The sequence below is a fragment of the Cucurbita moschata genome, unplaced genomic scaffold (assembly GCF_002738365.1).
Source record: "Cucurbita moschata cultivar Rifu unplaced genomic scaffold, Cmos_1.0 Cmo_Scf00045, whole genome shotgun sequence".
Classification (NCBI taxonomy): domain Eukaryota; kingdom Viridiplantae; phylum Streptophyta; class Magnoliopsida; order Cucurbitales; family Cucurbitaceae; genus Cucurbita; species Cucurbita moschata.
This window is the reverse complement of record NW_019268561.1, coordinates 761430-780228: the sequence shown is the minus strand read 5'-3', so window position 1 is coordinate 780228 and position 18799 is coordinate 761430. Positions and strand designations below refer to the sequence as shown.

The 18799-nt window shown below is 36.1% G+C and overlaps 3 protein-coding genes across 4 annotated transcripts; 2 read left to right on the top strand and 1 right to left on the bottom strand.

Moving 5' to 3' along the window:
- Nucleotides 1-845: 845 nt before the first annotated feature.
- Nucleotides 846-1396, top strand: LOC111434586 (protein PELPK1-like). Its single transcript, XM_023072036.1, has one exon. It carries the CDS (start codon nucleotides 882-884, stop codon nucleotides 1314-1316), a length of 435 nt encoding a protein of 144 aa, XP_022927804.1. The 5' UTR covers nucleotides 846-881; the 3' UTR covers nucleotides 1317-1396.
- Nucleotides 1397-3211: 1815 nt separating this feature from the next.
- LOC111434583 (protein PELPK1-like) lies at nucleotides 3212-6237 on the top strand. Of its 2 annotated transcripts, XM_023072031.1 has the most exons (2): nucleotides 3212-3907; nucleotides 6002-6237. In XM_023072031.1, the coding sequence occupies exons 1-2, from the start codon at nucleotides 3286-3288 to the stop codon at nucleotides 6061-6063; spliced, it is 684 nt and encodes a 227-aa protein (XP_022927799.1). In that variant the 5' UTR covers nucleotides 3212-3285; the 3' UTR covers nucleotides 6064-6237. The 2 variants fall into 2 exon arrangements, with proteins under 2 accessions (XP_022927799.1, XP_022927798.1); XM_023072030.1 differs by lacking the exon at nucleotides 6002-6237 and having other exon boundaries at nucleotides 3212-4169.
- Nucleotides 6238-16175: 9938 nt separating this feature from the next.
- On the bottom strand, nucleotides 16176-16610 carry LOC111434525 (protein PELPK1-like). The gene has a single exon (XM_023071939.1). The coding sequence runs from the start codon at nucleotides 16608-16610 to the stop codon at nucleotides 16176-16178; it is 435 nt and encodes a 144-aa protein (XP_022927707.1).
- Nucleotides 16611-18799: the final 2189 nt, after the last annotated feature.

The following is an 18799-nucleotide window of genomic DNA, read 5'->3' as shown; positions in this document are numbered from 1 at the left end:
GGAAATGATGATCTTTGTCTTGTCGTGCCTTGTGATTGCCTACAATAACACTAAAGGCTAGCCCAAAATTTCCTAGAGCCTAGAGAGAAGCTCATGGGAACCTCCTAAGATAAGAAAATGATGATCTTTGTCTTGTCGTGCCTTGTGATTGCCTACAATAACACTAGAGGCTAGCCCAAAATTTCCTAGAGCCTAGAGAGAAGCTCATGGGAACCTCCTAAGATAAGGAAATGATGAGTGCCTACCAGTAGTTTGCTAATCGAGTATTTTTGATACTCACCCATTACTTCATTTCCTTTTTCAGGTGAATGATGCCACATGTCGAGATGAGGGGTGTCGACCTGAGGCGTCCATGTTGTCTACATAGTGTGAGGCTGTCAATTTATATATTTTGTACGTGAGAACCCACATTGGTTGGGGAGGAGAGGACAAAACACCAAGGGTGTGGAAATATTTCCCCTGCAAATGCGTTTTAAAGCTTTGAGGGGAAACCCGAAAGGGAAAGCAAAATGAGAACAATATCTGCTAGCGGTGGGCTTGGGTCGTTATATTGTATCCCAATCCCGTTCGTAAACTTCATTCAACATCTCATCTTATTAAGTGCTAAAAGTCGAATAAACTATTTTTTTTATTCTTATAAATATTTTATTATATGAAAGCTACTCAAATTACAAGCTCACTTGGCACTTCGAGTAGGTGGGAAAGTTGAACCAACACTAATTTTCCTAGCCATCATCTCTTCCATACGCCTCTTAATATCTATAAAAACCTCTCCATTGTAGCCATGGAGATCATCCAAACGAGTCGTCAAGTTCGTTCTCGTCACTATCATTTGATCTTTCTTCTATAACCCCGCTTATTATTACAAAATTTGAAATTCAATGGCTACTTACTTTTCGACTTTTGCATCTTCTCTCATATTAAGTGTTTTTATGTTGACGAGCTTCGATTGTTTTGTCACGGTGGTGAGTGCGAGACATCTTTTGGAGATGCCACTACCTAAAGTGTTTGAAGAGCTTCTGAAGCCTGAACTACCCAGTTTGTCAAAGCCTGAGCTTCCTCCGTTGCCAAAGGTTGAGTTACCTCCTTTGGAAACGCCTGAAGTGCCTGAATTTTCGAAACCTGAGCTCCCAAAATTACCTCAATTGCCTAAATTTGACGTACCCGAAGTACCAGAATTGCCTAATGTGCCTAAACCTGAACTCCCTAAGTTGCCGGAATTGACACCTCTCCCAAAGCCTGTTTTGCCTACCCTTCCAAAGGACATTCCTATTCCTTCATTCAACCCACCACATACATCTACCATCAAACCTTGAATACCATATTCAACTTTGGTTTACAAGAGTTGAACTAAACATACATTCCTATACGATTGGAAATTATATATTTTTTTCTCTTTTTAACTATCATTTTTAGTATGTATACGAGTTGTTTATGTACATTGTCTCTATTCATATCTGTGTTCTTCCATTTTTAAGATGTTGTCTTCTACACCGATAAAATATATTACATGAATGAACATTGATTTGTGCCTTTTTTTTTCTTTTTTGTGTAAGATAATTTTAATGATGTTTTGATATAATTTCATTTTCCATGGAAGTAGATATTTTAATTTTTCTTGCAATAATTTGATTTTTTAATGACAATTCTAGACTGATATCGTATCAATGGTTTAATAGACGGTTATGGTACAATTATAATCGACAAAGATGTTACATTCAAACTTCCATCCAACAAAGTTTATGTTGATTTTATAATGAAAATTAGATCATTTGAACGGAAGAAATAATAATAATAAAAAAATAGAAGAAGAAATGAAGTCAAAGTTTGAATGGGATAACATTGCGATGCTTCTATTGCCATGCCGATCAACAACGTTCGAAACATCGGGATGCCATCGAGACATCTGCGTACAAATTGTCTCTCAGCTGATATTTGGTGTTGTTTATGTGTAGCGCTTAGACGTGTTTATGGTGTCTCAAACGCTACATTTTTAATAACTCCAATTCGGGGTTTTCAGTTGATCTAGCTTAAATTTGATACGTTCGGACCATTTTATGCCATTTTCAACTCTTCGAGTGCCGTTCATGACACTTTTAGAGTCATTTAAGTTCAATATGACTACCTTTTTGCCAATTCAATTATTTTATAATAATTAGATAAGTCAAGTTCCATTGTAGAATTTTAAATTATGATTGTGGGACTACTTAAGTAGAATTAGACTTCAAGAAGCAACTTTAAGTTAGTACCAAAAAAACATAGTGATTTCGACTTAGGCTAACCAAGTAAGTGACTTTACTATTAGCTTAGTTGAACGGCTTATATATGTATGAAGGATGTGTGCTCTATGACCCTACACGTGTCATATTCTATAATTGTTTGACGTGTGATATGTTAATGCAATCAACATGAACATGGACATGGGCATCGACACTTGCAATCGACATGGACGTCGAAATCAACTTTAAGCTACATCAATAATTCAATTACATTTTTTATGATCATCAAAAGGTTCAATAGGGTATGCATCAATCATGATTTGGCCAACAAATTCCATCCATACTAGCCAATATGTTAATAGCATCATCTACTCTGTTTGGCAAGTAAGCCAACTCTTAACTCCAACTTTTTCAATACCTAAGCAATGACGACGAAGATAAGTTTGCATTTTCTATCTCCGATTCCATCTCATGTCGTTCCCAGTTCCAACTCCAATGTTCACATTATATGTATAAACACGATAAAAATATTATTTTATAAAAGTTTAAATTATACACGCTAGAGATTAAATTCAAACTTTCGTGCAATATTATATTTTTATGTAGAAATTTATTCACATGATTTATAAATTAAAATAGAAATTTTCTTGAAATATATTTTATTTAATTAAAAATAAAATAAAAATAATAAATAGAAAATAATTACATGTAAAGGTTTTTTTTTTCTTTTTATAATTATTTTAAATTTTATAAAGTACAAATATCAAATAAACAATTATTTTATTCTTACAACTATTTTGTTTTAAGAAAGGTTCTCATATTACGAGGTCACTTGGGAGTTTAAATATGAGTAGGTGGAAAAGTTGAACTAACAGTCTAATTTTCCTGCCCATCATTTGATTTCCAACGCATGTATGCTCTCTTCCACGTCTCTTTTGTCTATAAAAAGCTAGACATGGTAGCCAGGGAGATCATCAAACTACCATAAACGAATCAAGATTGTTTCGGGTTTTGATAATCTATAATTCATCTCGTGTTATTATTTTTGGACTCTTTTGAAAATTCAATGGCTACTCGCTTCTCAACTTTCGTATTCCCCCTCATACTGAGTGTTTCTATGTTGATGAGCTTCGATTGTTTTGTGATAATGGTGAGTGCGAGGCATCTTTTGGAGTCGCCATTACCCAAGGTACCTGAAGAGCTTCCGAAGCCAGAAATACCCATTTTGTCAAAGTCCGAGCTTCCTCCATTGCCGAAGGTTGAGTTGCCTCCTTTGGAAAAGCCTAAAGTGCCCGAATTGCCTAAGCCTGAGCTCCCAAAATTGCCTCAGTTGCCTCCTTTGGAAAAGTCTAAAGTGTCTGAATTGCCAAAGCCTGAGCTACCGAAATTACCTCAATTGCCTCCTTTGGAAAAACCTAAAGTGCCCGAATTGTCAAATCCTGAGCTCCCCAAATTACCTCAGTTTCCTCCTTTGGAAAAGCCTAAAGTGCCCGAATTGCCTAAGCTTGAGATCCCAAAATTGCCTCAGTTGCCTCCTTTGGAGAAGCTTAAAGTGCCCGAATTGTCAAAGCTTGAGCTCCCAGAACTACCTCAGTTGCCTAAATTTGAAGTTCCCGTAGTACCAGAATTGCCTAACTTGCCTAAACCTGAACTCCCTAAGTTGCCTGAATTTACACCTCTACCAAATCCCGTTTTACCTACCCTTCCAAAGGACATATCTATTCCGTTCAACCCACCACACATATCTACCCTTAAACCTTGAATACCATATTCAACTTTGGGCTACGAGAGTTGAACTAAAGATACATTCATACATGACTTAAAACTATATTTGTTTTTCTCTTTTTAATTATCATTTTTAGTGAGTGTTTGAGTTGTTTACTATGTCGTCTCTATTCATATATGTGTTCCTATACTTTTAGGAAATTGTCTTCCACACTATATTATATTAATAAACGTTGATTTGTATTTTTTTTATATATGTGATAATATTAATGATATTTCTATATAGTTCTATCGAGCATGGAGTAGAAAATTTAATTTATGTTACAACAAAATTGATTTTTACGACAATGGTTATATATGTATGATAATGGTTCTTCATAATCACCACCTTTTTAGTTGCGATAGTATGGTACAACAATGATTGACAAAGACGTCAATTTGTAATTAACATTGAAACTTAAACTTCCATCATCGTATAGTTATGGTGAGGTTACAATGACAGATTGATTGAACCTACGTCATCTTCGATTGTCTAGCCCACACAAGCGACACCCATGACCTAGACCACTCCTGTAACGGCCAAGATCCACCGCTAGTAGATATTGTCATTTTTGGACTTTCCCTTTCGGGCTTCCCCTCAAGGATTTAAAACGCGTCTGTTAGGGGAAGTTTTCCACACTCTTATAACTTTTTAGCCAATTTAAATTATTTTATGCAATTAGATAAGTCAAGTTCCATAGTAAAATTTTAAATTATGATTGTGGGACTACCCCGGTAGAATTAGACTTCAAAGAGCAACTTTAAGCCAGTACCAAAAAAACATAGTGATTTTGACTTATGCTAACCAAGTAAGTGACTTTACTATTAGTTTAATTAAACGACTTATATACGTATGAATGATGCTCTATGGCCCTACACGTGTCATATTCTATAATTGTTTGACATGTGATATGTTAATGTAATCAACATGAACATGGACATGGACATGGACATCGACATCGACACTTGCAATGGACATGGACATTGACATCAACTTTAAGCTACATCAATCATTCAATTACATTTTGATGAACATCAAAAGGTCAATAGGGTATGCATCAATCATGATTTGCCCAACAAATTCCATCCATACTAGCCAATACGTTAATAGCATCATCTACTTTGTTTGGCAAGTAAGCCAACTCTTAAGTCAACTTTTTCATTACCTAAACGATGACGACGAACACAAGATTGCATTTTTTATCTCCGCTTCCATCTCATGTCGTTCCCAGCTCCAACCCCAACGTCCACGTGATATGTATAAACATGATAAAAATAATATTTTATAAAAGTTTGAATTATACACACTAGAGACTAAATTCAAACTTTCTTGCAATATTATATTTTTATGTAGAAATTTATTTCCATGGTTTATAAATTTAAATAGAAATTTTCTTGAAATATATTTTAATTAATTAAAAAATGAAATAAAAATAATAAATAGAAAATAATTACATGTAAAGGGTTTTTTGTATTCCCCCTCATCCTTAGTGCTTTTATGTTGATGAGCTTCGATTTTTTTGTGATGACGGTGAGTGCGAGGCATCTTTTGGAGTCGCCATTACCCAAGGTACCTGAAGAGCTTCTGAAGTCAGAAGTACCTATTTTGTTAAAGCCTGAGCTTCCTCCATTGCCAAAGGTTGAGTTGCTTCCTTTGGAAAAGCCTAAAGTGCTTGAATTGCCAAAGCCTGAGCTCCCAAAATTACCTCAGTTGCCTCCTTTGGAAAATCCCAAAGTGCCGGAATTGCCTAAACCTGAACTCCCAAAATTACCTCAGTTGTCTCCTTTAGAAAAGCCTAAAGTGCCCGAATTGTCTAAACCTGAGCTCCCAAAATTACCTCAATTGTCTCCTTTGGAAGAACGTAAAGTGCCTGAGTTGTCAAAGCCTGAGCTCCCAAAATTACCTGAGTTGCCTAAACTTGAGGTTCCTGTAGTACCAAAATTGCCTAACTTGCCAAAACCCGAACTCCCTAAGTTGCCTGAATTTACATCTCTACCAAAGCCCGTTTTGCCTACCTTTCCAAAGGACATACCCATCCCTTCGTTCAACCCACCACACACAACTACCATTAAACCTTGAATACCATATTCAATTTTGGGCTACAAGAGTTGAATTAAAGATACATTCATACACGACTGAAAACTATACTTCGTTTTTTTTTTTCTTCTTTTTAATTATCATTTCTAGTAAGCATATGAGAGGTTTATATATCTTGTCTCAATTCTTGTTTGTTTCGTGTTCTTATACTTATAAGATGTTGTTTTCTATATGAAATACTATATTACCTGTATAAATATCGATTTGTGTTTTGATGTAGTTTTATCTTACCGAGAGGTACAAATTTTACTACAATAAATTTGATTTTTTTTTTTGTGACCGTTAAAAACTATTTTATTATGTACGATGATAATTCCATAATTGCCATCATTTTAAGTGTTCATGTATGATGGGACGACTGTTGACAAACAATGTCAATTCACAATCACATCGAAACCTCATCACATATATTTAGGTTAAAAGTTACCAATAATGACAGCTTAAATCCGATGTTCAATGGGGACTCTAGCCAAAATAAATCACTTCATTATTATGATATCTTATTAAAGAAGCTCTAATCAATTATTAAAATCAAATAATTGTGGAGATGCTATGTGATTTATATCGTGTTTGTTGGATGCTCTTGCAACAATAATTTCATTTAGCCGACTAATTTGTCAAGGATAAACAGGTAACTGACCTTAGTGTTCGAGTTGAAAGAATTGTATGATTTATGATGACGCATGTTCTCTGACCCCTACATGCGCCATAATGTTATATTATGTTTGTATGTACTATGCAATGACGTATAATACCATGTTATGTATGTTTATGATATCCATTATGTCATGATATGTGAAATGAAACACCATGTATGGCATGCTACGTTTTGCCATGTAACGCTATGTGATGAATTATGTGATGATTTAAGATGAAAATCATGATGATTAATATGTATACGTGACACATATATGTACTATGTCATGGATGAAAGGAAGAAGGGAATGATTTTGATGTTATGGTATGATTTTAAACCATGGGGACCTCATATGCATTTATGTATGTCATGTGCATCATGATACTTCCATGTTATGTTAGTATGGACGCGTACCTTCGATATTTATGTTCGCCATGATATCATATAGGCCTTTTCCTTCGTGGCATCTGCCAACGCGGTAGCGCATTGAGCCCGACCAAGCCAGACGCAAGATATACGTATACGTGCCCGCCTGGTGGATCCATGTGTGCGTGCGTGAGCCGTGTGTAAGGAAGTACCACATATCTAACCTTGCTCGGAACTGGAAAGAGATCAAGGCCTTGCTACGATTTTCAAGGATAGGTCCCATCATGTATGTGTGTTTGCGTTACCCAACTCCAATAATGGGGTTATTTAAAGATATGTGCTACCCTTATTTTTCAGGTAGAGGTAAAGCGTCCTTGCACGGATGACAGTAAATGCTGGAATGACCATGGAAGTTAAGATAAGACATTAGTATACATTGTTTTCAGCTAGTAGTTTTATAGGTGGCTTTTCATTTTGGTACTCAAACATTATATTAAGGTTTTATTTTGACAATGTTATTGCTATTTATGGTTTTAAATTAAACGTATAAGTCCATGACTTTATTTAAAATGTTTTATTTAAATTTTCGCATATGTTATTAAAGGCATGTAGTGACGTATTTGATTTAGTCAAGAAAATTAGGGGCGCTACATCTATAGTTGAACGATTATGCATTGTAGGATAAAATGTGTTAATTGATATAGTCATCATAAGCAAGTTAATTCTTCACCAGTTATTCATAATTGCAATTGGGTTAAAAGTCTATTTTACCAATGTAATTACATCTTTCACAAGTATCATTGATTCTCTCGGGAACATTTTGTTTATGATCCAATTATAAACCAAGTACCACTAAGGTCAATGAGAGGGTGAGACCAATTATTCAAATCTTGAAATAAGTACTTATCTACTCTCCATATGTAGAAATGAGTGAATTTTATCTTGTAATATTATGTTCCAGCTCCCTATTTGGTCAAGTCACCAAAATGATATGTATATTTAACTAGCTATAAAAGTCATTCTTGCCGGACAAACCTTCATAGGTAGGAGTTCATAACTCACTCAAGATTAAGATCGCGTCACATATGATCGTCTTATGAAATATTAATCTCTCAGTTAACAAATTTGTAAAGAGAGATAAAATATTTTGTGATCTAGTCTTATTCAATCTCATTTTATAGGATACCCCCACTCACATGTCTCCACATGAATGATTTACATTAAATCATCTGTAGCAACTATAAAGTGTGTCGTATCAATAGTGTTAATAGGATAAGACACCCAGCCTTATCCCTACGTTATAGATCATTATTTAAACATGATGCTCTTGTATGACAATCAAATACTGTTCAAGATTATATTAATATTGATTATAAATTGACAATGTTTGTCAATCATCGTTATACCATAACATATCAACTTAAAAGATGATTGTCGAACCATTATCATACATATACCATAATAGTTCATAGTTATAATATTGCCATAAAAATTAAAATTTCCATTTTTATGTAAGATAAAACTACATAGATCACCCCCAAAAAAAAAAGAAATATATATATATATATATATATATATATATATATAATAATTCAATTTTTCTCATATAATATAGTTTTATAAATTTAAAAGACAACATTTTAACAAGTATAGAAACGTAGACAAGAATAAAGAAAACATATATAAACAACACATACTAAAAATGATAAAGAAAACATATATAAACAACTCATAAAATGATAGTTAAAAAGTGAAAGAAATATAGTCTTTTTGTAAAAACCCGAAATTTTCTACTTAATTTAAGGTCGCTACTGTATACATACATAAACATTGAATGCGGAAGACTTCATTTAAATTCCATAAAACATAACCTTTATCTTAAAATACAGTCATGGACTTATGTGTTTCGAAAACATCTTTAAAACGACACAACAAAAGACTCGAAATAAAATAAATAAGCGTTTAAGTTTAAAACATTCTATTCTATCCTAAGTCTAAGAAAATAAATGCCACTATCCTATGCATGTGCCATGATCTCGAGTTGCAATACCGTCGTCAGCCGCACAGGAATGCCTTGCCTTAACCTGAAAAATGTATAAGCACATGGCTTGAGTATTTAAAGAAATACTCAGTAAGTGACCCCCTATTGCGGTTAAATGCAACAATCACATGCAATGAAATGATGGGACCTATCTTTCACTTCGTTTCGTTTCGTTTCATTTCATTTCGGTTCATTTCGTTTCGTTTTCCCTACGGTGTAATCCTAACAGGTAATCGTGGACGTGTACCATATACTCTACATGCAGCCCATACGTGCGGGTATGGGCTCACCAGCTAGTTCGCACACCGCTGGGCCACTGTCCCTAGCCGGTGGGTATGCTCTAGGGGCCCACCGGGACCCGTTAAAACTAAAACCGTCACGGCAGCGCTATGCAGGGCATAACGATCGTTGTCCTGCCATTTGGATGTACGCGTCCGTACCCTCGTGATGGGATAGGGGTATCCCCCAAATGCATGATCACACAATATGCATGAGGTTCCACTAGTCCTACAGTCATCATTTAATGAACATAACCCCGTGTCACGTTTTCATGCTTACATGTCATTCTCATTCTCATTTCGTTACATATCATACATATTCCTAGCGGGGTTATGTATCATGCAATTTACCGTATTTCATGTCATAAAATTCATTCAGTTACATTCCAATATTCATACAACAAGCCATAATCATACAAGGGCCACACATCGTCACATGCATTCATATCACATCAACTAAGCAGCATAAATAACATGCATTCACGTTCACATGATTTCGTACTTAAGCACAATAATCTAGCATACAATGTATCATATCATAACCAAGTCATAACGTAAACACTTCATAGTCATATCATTCTCTAACTTACCATAGCCTTAACGTTCTTATACCTATCATAGATGTTAAGGATAGTTGACCGTCACTATAAGGCAAATATCTAGATATTTGCCTTACATTACGGGTTACCATATTTGCCCTCTTATTAAAGGCAAATATATTGCATTCATTTATTATTCTTTCCTTTTATTACTATTTCCATAATATTTGTAATTTACCATATTTCTGTATTCTGAAAATAATTATAAATAAGAGAACTCTCACCCCCATTGAGGTGTGGTGATTCAGCAAACATTCACATGGTATCAGAGCCCTTTCGGTTTAACAACCCTGATCCTTTCTTCTCTATGGCTTCCGAATCTTCTTATCATCTTCTTCCTTTCAATACTCTAATCCATATGATCACCATCAAACTTTCTTCCTCCAATTATCTTCTTTGGAAAAGCCAACTTCTCCCTCTTCTTGAGAGTCAAGACATGCTGGGCTATGTCGATGGAACCAGGGTTCCACCACCTCGCTTTGAACCAGAAACCTCTTCAACACTCAACCCCAAATATTTGGCATGGAGAGCAGCCGATCAACGACTTCTCTGTCTCCTGCTCTCCTCTCTCACTGAGGAAGCCATGGCTGTTGTCGTTGGTCTCCCTACTGCACGTGATGTTTGGCTTGCGTTGGAAACTACGTTCAGCCATCAGTCGAAAGCTCGTGAACTGAGACTCAAGGATGACTTGCAGTTGATGAAACGTGGCACCAAACCTGTTGCTGAGTATGCCCGTGCCTTCAAAAAAATTTGTGACCAACTTCATGCCATTGGCAGACCGGTCGAGGACATTGATAAAGTGCACTGGTTCCTTCGTGGACTCGGCACCGAATTTTCAGCTTTTTCTACTGCTCAGATGGCTCTTACCTCTATCCCCTGTTTTGCAGATTTAGTCTCTAAAGCTGAAAGTTTTGAGTTGTTTCAGCTCTCCCTTGAGTCCTCTAACTCCACTCCTACAGCATTCACAGTCACTAATCGTGGTCGCACCCATGGAAGCCACCCTGCTTCCTTTACCAACCAGCGAGGTCGTTCTTATTCTCACAAAAATAACTCTTCTAATCGAGGACGAACCCACTCAAGTCAAGGTCGTCGACCACCTCACTGCCAAATATGCCGCAAAGAGGGCCATTATGCTGACCGCTGCAACCAACGGTATGTTCGACCTGATTCTTCTCATGCTCACCTTGCTGAAGCCTTTAACACGTCATGTTCTATTGCTGGACCCGATACTGCTGATTGGTTTCTGGACACTGGAGCTTCGGCCCATATGACTGCCGACCCATCTATTTTGGATCAGTCTAAAAATTACACGGGTAAGGACTCTGTGATTGTAGGAAACGGTGCTTCCCTACCCATTACCCACACCGGTACTCTTTCACCTGTTCCAAATATTCACTTGTTAGATGTCTTGGTTGTCCCTCACCTCACTAAAAATCTTCTTTCCATAAGTAAATTAACGTCTGATTTTCCTCTCTCCGTTACATTTACTAATAATCTTATTACTATCCAGAATCGTCAAACAGGAAGGGTGGTGGCAACCGGTAAAAGAGATGGAGGGCTATATGTGCTGGAGCGCGGCAACTCTGCTTTTATTTCAGCCCTTAGAAACAAATCTTTACGTGCTTCATATGATTTATGGCATGCTCGTCTAGGTCATGTGAATCATTCTGTTATTTCTTTTTTAAATAGAAAAGGTCATCTTTCTCTTACGTCTTTATTGCCTTCTCCATCATTATGTAATACCTGTCAGCTTGCAAAAAGTCATCGATTGCCTTATTCCCGCAATGAACGTAGGTCGTCTCATGTGTTAGATCTTATTCATTGTGATCTTTGGGGTCCTTCTCCCGTCAAATCAAATTCGGGTTTCCTTTATTATGTTATTTTTATTGATGATTATTCTCGATTCACTTGGTTTTACCCTTTAAAATTTAAATCTGATTTTTTTGATATTTTTCTTCAATTTCAAAAATTTGTGGAAAATCAATATTCTTCTCGTATCAAGGTATTTCAAAGTGATGGTGGTACCGAATTTACTAATACTTGTTTCAAAACTCATTTACGTAATTCTGGCATCCACCATCAACTCTCTTGTCCATATACACCTGCTCAAAATGGTCGTGCTGAGAGAAAACATCGTCATGTGACTGAGACTGGCTTGGCCCTTCTCTTTCACTCTCATCTTTCTTCTCGTTTTTGGGTTGACGCCTTCAGCACTGCAGCTTATATTATCAACCGGTTGCCTACTCCACTTCTTGGAGGTAAGTCACCCTTTGAACTCCTTTATGGCTACACTCCACATTATGACAATTTTCATCCCTTTGGTTGTCGTGTTTATCCTTATTTGCGTGATTATATGCCTAACAAGCTTTCTCCCCGCAGCATTCCTTGTATTTTTTTGGGTTATAGTCCTGCTCATAAAGGGTTTCGCTGTCTTGATCCGGCCACCACTAAGCTATATATCACCTGTCATGCTCAATTTGATGAAACCCACTTTCCTGCTATCCCTAGCTCCCAGACCCAACCTCTTTCCTCTATTCCTATTTCAAATTTCTTAGAACCACATTTTCATCATATTGATTCATCCCCCCCTACCACTTCATCACCGCAAACTCCTCGATCCAGTTCATCCCCGTGTGATATTTGTTCTGACCTTGTAGATGAGTCTGTGCAGGTTGATACTTCTCTTGCAGGTTCCACTTTGCCACCTTCGACTTCTAATTCGACCTCTATTGAACCTCCTGTTGATTTCTCTTCTTTGGGCACTCATCCTATGATCACACGAGCCAAAGCTGGTATATTCAAGACTCGTCATCCAGCAAATCTTGGTATTTTGGGCTCATCTGGACTTCTTTCTGCTCTTCTTGCATCCACTGAGCCAAAAGGATTCAAATCTGCGGCTAAGAATCCTGCTTGGGTGGCTGCCATGGATGAAGAAATTCAAGCATTACAACAAAATGATACTTGGACTTTGGTTCCTCGCCCTGCTAACACCAACATCGTGGGCTCTAAATGGGTGTTTCGTATTAAATATTTGCCTGATGGATCTGTCGAGCGTTTCAAGGCTCGTCTTGTTGCCAAAGGTTATACTCAGGTTCCTGGTCTTGACTACACTGACACTTTCAGTCCGGTTGTCAAAGCTACCACTGTCCGTGTTGTGCTTTCTATTGCAGTCACAAATAAATGGCCTCTTCGACAACTTGATGTCAAGAATGCTTTTCTCAATGGAACTCTTATTGAACGTGTTCATATGGAACAACCTCCTGGGTATATTGATCCTCGATTTCCCACTCATGTTTGTCTATTAAAGAAAGCCCTCTATGGTTTAAAGCAAGCTCCTCGTGCTTGGTTTCAGCGTTTTAGCTCATTTCTTCTCACACTTGGGTTTTCTTGCAGTCGCGCTGACACGTCCCTTTTTGTCTTTCATCAGCAATCTAACATTATCTATTTGCTTCTTTATGTTGATGACATTATTGTTACCGGCAACAACTCATCTCTTATTGACAGCTTTACTCGCAAGCTTCATTCTGAGTTTGCTACCAAAGATTTGGGTTCTCTCAGTTACTTTCTTGGTCTTGAAGCTTCACCCACTCCTGATGGTCTCTTTATTAGTCAGTTAAAATATGCTCGAGATATTCTTACTCGTGCTCAGTTGCTCGATAGCAAACCAGTTCACACTCCTATGGTTGTTTCTCAACACTTGACTGCTGATGGTTCTCCTTTCTCTGATCCTACTCTCTACAGATCTCTTGTTGGCGCCCTTCAGTACTTGACTATTACGCGTCCAGATATTGCCTATGCTGTCAATTCTGTCAGTCAATTCTTGCATGCCCCTACTGCAGATCACTTTCTTGCTGTCAAACGTATTCTTCGCTATGTCAAAGGAACACTCCACTTTGGTCTTACCTTTCGTCCATCCAATGTTCCTAGTACGCTAGTCGCTTATTCGGATGCTGACTGGGCTGGTTGTCCCGATACTCGTCGTTCTACATCCGGCTATTCTATTTATCTTGGTAACAATCTGGTTTCTTGGAGTGCCAAAAAGCAACCTACTGTCTCACGCTCCAGCTGTGAATCTGAGTATCGTGCTCTTGCCACAACCGCTGCTGAACTTCTTTGGGTTACGCATCTTTTGCATGACCTCAAGGTCCCTATTTCAAAGCAGCCCTTACTCTTATGTGACAACAAAAGTGCTATTTTTTTGAGCTCTAATCCCGTTTCTCACAAGCGGGCCAAACATGTTGAACTAGATTATCATTTCCTTCGAGAACTTGTTATCGCTGGCAAACTTCGCACACAATATGTACCCTCTCATCTCCAAGTTGCTGACATCTTCACAAAGAGTATTTCTCGACCTCTCTTTGAATTTTTCAGATCCAAGCTTTACGTTCGTTCAAATCCGACGCTCAGCTTGCGGGGGGGTGTTAAGGATAGTTGACCGTCACTATAAGGCAAATATCTAGATATTTGCCTTACATTACGGGTTACCATATTTGCCCTCTTATTAAAGGCAAATATATTGCATTCATTTATTATTCTTTCCTTTTATTACTATTTCCATAATATTTGTAATTTACCATATTTCTGTATTCTGAAAATAATTATAAATAAGAGAACTCTCACCCCCATTGAGGTGTGGTGATTCAGCAAACATTCACAATAGACATATCATTACGTGACGTACCTTAGTCATGTCGTCACAAGAACGTACCCTAACGCTATCGTTCTATCAATCTATCACAAACATATCCCTTTCTACCCATAACTTAACCGTATTCTTTCATTAATCTCTCCTATCCATAACACTCCGGTATGTAACCTAACTCTAACGTTTCATGAACGTATCTTACTCCTATCGTTACATTTCGTTTTGTGCATCCTTCTCATACCCTATCTCAAACATATCCTTGAGCACATCGTACCATAATTATTATCATACAAACCACATATTATAACATAACATAACATATAGAAAGCTTATCGATTCACAGACAATTCACACATATCAATATATATGACACGTACAGAACCACAGGACACGTGTCAACATCAAATATAACCATGCCGACAGTAAAGTCACTTACCTGGTTAGCTTAAGTCGTTGTCACGAATATATCCTTAATGAAAGTTCGATTCCGTCGTTATCCTTGATGAAAGTCCATTGAACTCCAAGTCAACCTATGTGAGACCATGACATCAATTTCAAGTTTGAATTCTATAAAATTATTTCTCTAATTTAGATCGGTCATTCTTAAATTCTGATATTTACTGTTAGAGGAAATTTGATGGAGTTCCTTGCTCACTTATGTTTCCTGTATTATTTTTTTAAAATTATGTTCAACAAAATCTCTTCTCAATCTTCCATCTTCCATCTTAGCTGTAATTATTTTGGAGATATTATTGGTCAATTTTGTTAATCTACCTTCTTTCCAAATCTTCCCTTTTTATTTTTTTACTTTTATTTTTTCTCTCTTTTCCGTTTAACAGTATTCTAGATTTCCATCTCTATTTAGTTTTTTTTTTCTTATTTCCTTTCTTATTTCCTTTCTCTTCCGTCTGATTTAGTTAACAATTATATTCTTAGTTTTTAATTTAATCGATTCATTTGGTTAGGTTCTTTTCCTATAATTCATATAAAATTATTGACAACCTAATCATTGCAACAATTCAGGAGATCTAAACAATTTAGGAGATCTAAAATATAATTGGTTGTGATTTCCTAAAACTCATGCAAAATTCTTTTCATTTAATATCTAATTCAAAACTAAATAATTGTAACCAAATTAATATTACTTAATAAAATAAGAGGGAGATTTAACATACTACTACTGACCTCTTCAAATGAGGTATCTCCTAGGCCGAACTAAATCTGCTAAAACCTTTTGTTTTTTTTTTTTGTTTTTCTATTTGTTTTGGTAGAAACGAATAAATTCTGGGTAAATCTTCCTAGAAGAGAATTCCTGATTTATTCCTAGATTTATTTTTAGGGAAGGAGTGGTGAGAGATGGAAGGAAGGAGAAGGGATCCGTTACCAAATGTTTTTTTTTATATATATATTTTTATTAGTTATTTATTTATTTATTTATTTATTATTATTATTATTATTATTATTATTTTCCCCTGTTGTTACACTTTTGTCGTCTTTGAGGTAAGTTTAGTTCCGTTGAATACAGTGTTCAAGGTTTAGTGGTAGATGTATGTGATGGGTTGAAGGAAGGGATAGGAATGTCCTTTGGAAGGGTAGGCAAATCAGGCTTTGGGAGAGGTGTCAATTCAGGCAACTTAGGGAGTTTAGGTTTAGGCAAGTTGGGCAATTTTGGTACTTTGGGAACCTCAAATTTAGACAATTGAGATAATTTTGGGAGCTCAGATTTCGGCAATTCGGACTCTTTAGGCTTTTCCAAAGGAGGTAACTCAACCTTCGGCAATGGAGGAAGTTCGAGCTTTGACAAACTGGGTACTTCTGGCTTCGGAAGCTCTTCAGGCACCTTGGATAGTGGCATCTCCAAAAGATGTCTCGCACTCACCGCTATGACAAAACAGTCGAAACTCACGAACATAAAAGCACTCAATATGAAAGAAGATACAAAAGTCAAAAAGTAAGTAGCCATTGAATTTTGAAATAATCTATCAAAAGACAGTAACAAGAAATGAATTATAGAATATGAATCGTGGATGATCTTTATAGCTATAATGCAGAGGTTTTTATAGATAAAAGAGACGTATAGAAGAGAGCATACATGCGTGGGAGGAGATGATGGACAGAAAACTTAGATCATTAGTTCAACTTCCCACCTACTCATATCTATGTAAAATAAATCAAGTTTGTTGCAACAAATGTTGAGTTCGAGAGTATATATTTATTCTCTAATGTACTTTGATTATATTATTTATTTATATGGAGTTAACCGTTAACAATAGCTTTTTGAATGTCTATATATACTTAATTTTTAAATAATTAAACAATATTTATTTGATTCTTGGACCGAAAGGTTACAAAAATAGATTTTTGTTTTTTTATTATATGAGTTCTTCGAAGAAAACAAAAACATTTGAATCTTTCTAGTTAGGTAAGTATTTGGTTCAATGTTAATACAAAGTTTACTTCCGATTATTGGACTTGTAATATGTGTATGCATATTTAAATTCAATAGAAGATTAGGTGTAACGATCCTAAATTTTCTACATAGTCTAAGATGTGTTGAAGGCACGCCCGAAATATGCTACGTGACTATTATGATTCATGATATGATATTATATGAAGGTGTATTAATTGATAATGAAAATAGAGAAATGTTGGACCTCATGCATTATTGTGTGCTCATGTTGGAGGATACCCCTTACCTTTTTTACGATGGTACGGATGCGTATATTACGAAGCAGGAAAACGATCATTATGGATATCATAATGCTGCGACAGCTAGGCAAGAAACGATCATTATAGATATCATAATACTGTGACGGTTAGGCAGGAAAACAATCATTATGTTTATCATAATGCTGCGACGGTCAGATAGGAAAACGATTGTTATGTTTATCCTAATCATGCAACGGTCGCTATTCCTAAATGGGTATCCGACCTCAATAATTCTATATAAATAAATAATATAATCAAAGAACATTAGAGAATAAATATATTTATTTTACAAAGAAAGATGGTAAATTAGGAGGCCACTTTGCAGTTTAGATACGAGTAGGTGGGAAAGTTGAACTAACAATCTAATTTTTCTACCCATCATCTCCTCCAACGCATGTATCGTATGTCTCTTTTATCTATAAAAACCTCTGCATCCTAGCCATGGAGATCATCCATAAACGAGTCAAGTTCCTTTCACGATTGATATTGATTATTTCGAAATTTAATGGCTACTTAATTTTCGACTTTTGTATCTTCTCTCATATTAAGTGCTTTTATGTTGATGAGCTTCAATTGTTTTGTCACGGTGGTGGGTGCGAGACATCTTTTGGAGATGCCACTACCCAAGGTGCCTGAAGAGCTTTCGAAGCCAGAAATACCCAGTTTGTCAAAGCCCGAAGTTCCTCCATTGTCGAAGGTTTTGTTACCTCCTTTGGAAAAGCCTAAAATACCCGAATTGTCGAAACCTGAGCTCCCAAAATTACCTCAATTACCTAAACTTGAGGTTCCCGAAGTACCAAAATTGCCCAACTTGCCTTAAACCTGAACTCCCTAAATTGCCGGAATTAACACCTCTCCCAAAGCCTGTTTTGCCTACCCTTCCAAATGACATTCCTATCCCTTCATTCAACCCACCACATACATCTACCACTAAACCTTGAATACCTTATTCAACTTTGGTTTACAAGAGTGGAACTAAACATACACATATACGACTAAAAAACTATATATTTTTTTCTTTTTAATTATCGTTTCTAGAAAGTGTATGAGTGATTTATGTATGTTTTCTTTTTAATTATCTGTGTTTCTATACTTTTAAGATATGGTCTTTAAAATTTATAAAACTATATTATATGAGAATAATTGAATTATATATATATATATATATATATATATATATATATATATATATATTTCTTTTGGTGTGATCTATGTAGCTTTATCTTACATAGAAGTGGAAATTTAACTTCAATCCTTTTCCTTTTCTTGTCTTTTTTATTTATAAAAAGGTCATCATGGTAGCAACCATCAACAAATCAAGTTCATTTTAGGATCGGAAATCTATATTTAGCACAGTTGTGTTAAAATGGCTAGTCTCTGTTTCTCCACCTTTGTATCGTCTCCCTTATATTGAGTGCTTTTATGTTATTGAGCTTTGATTCT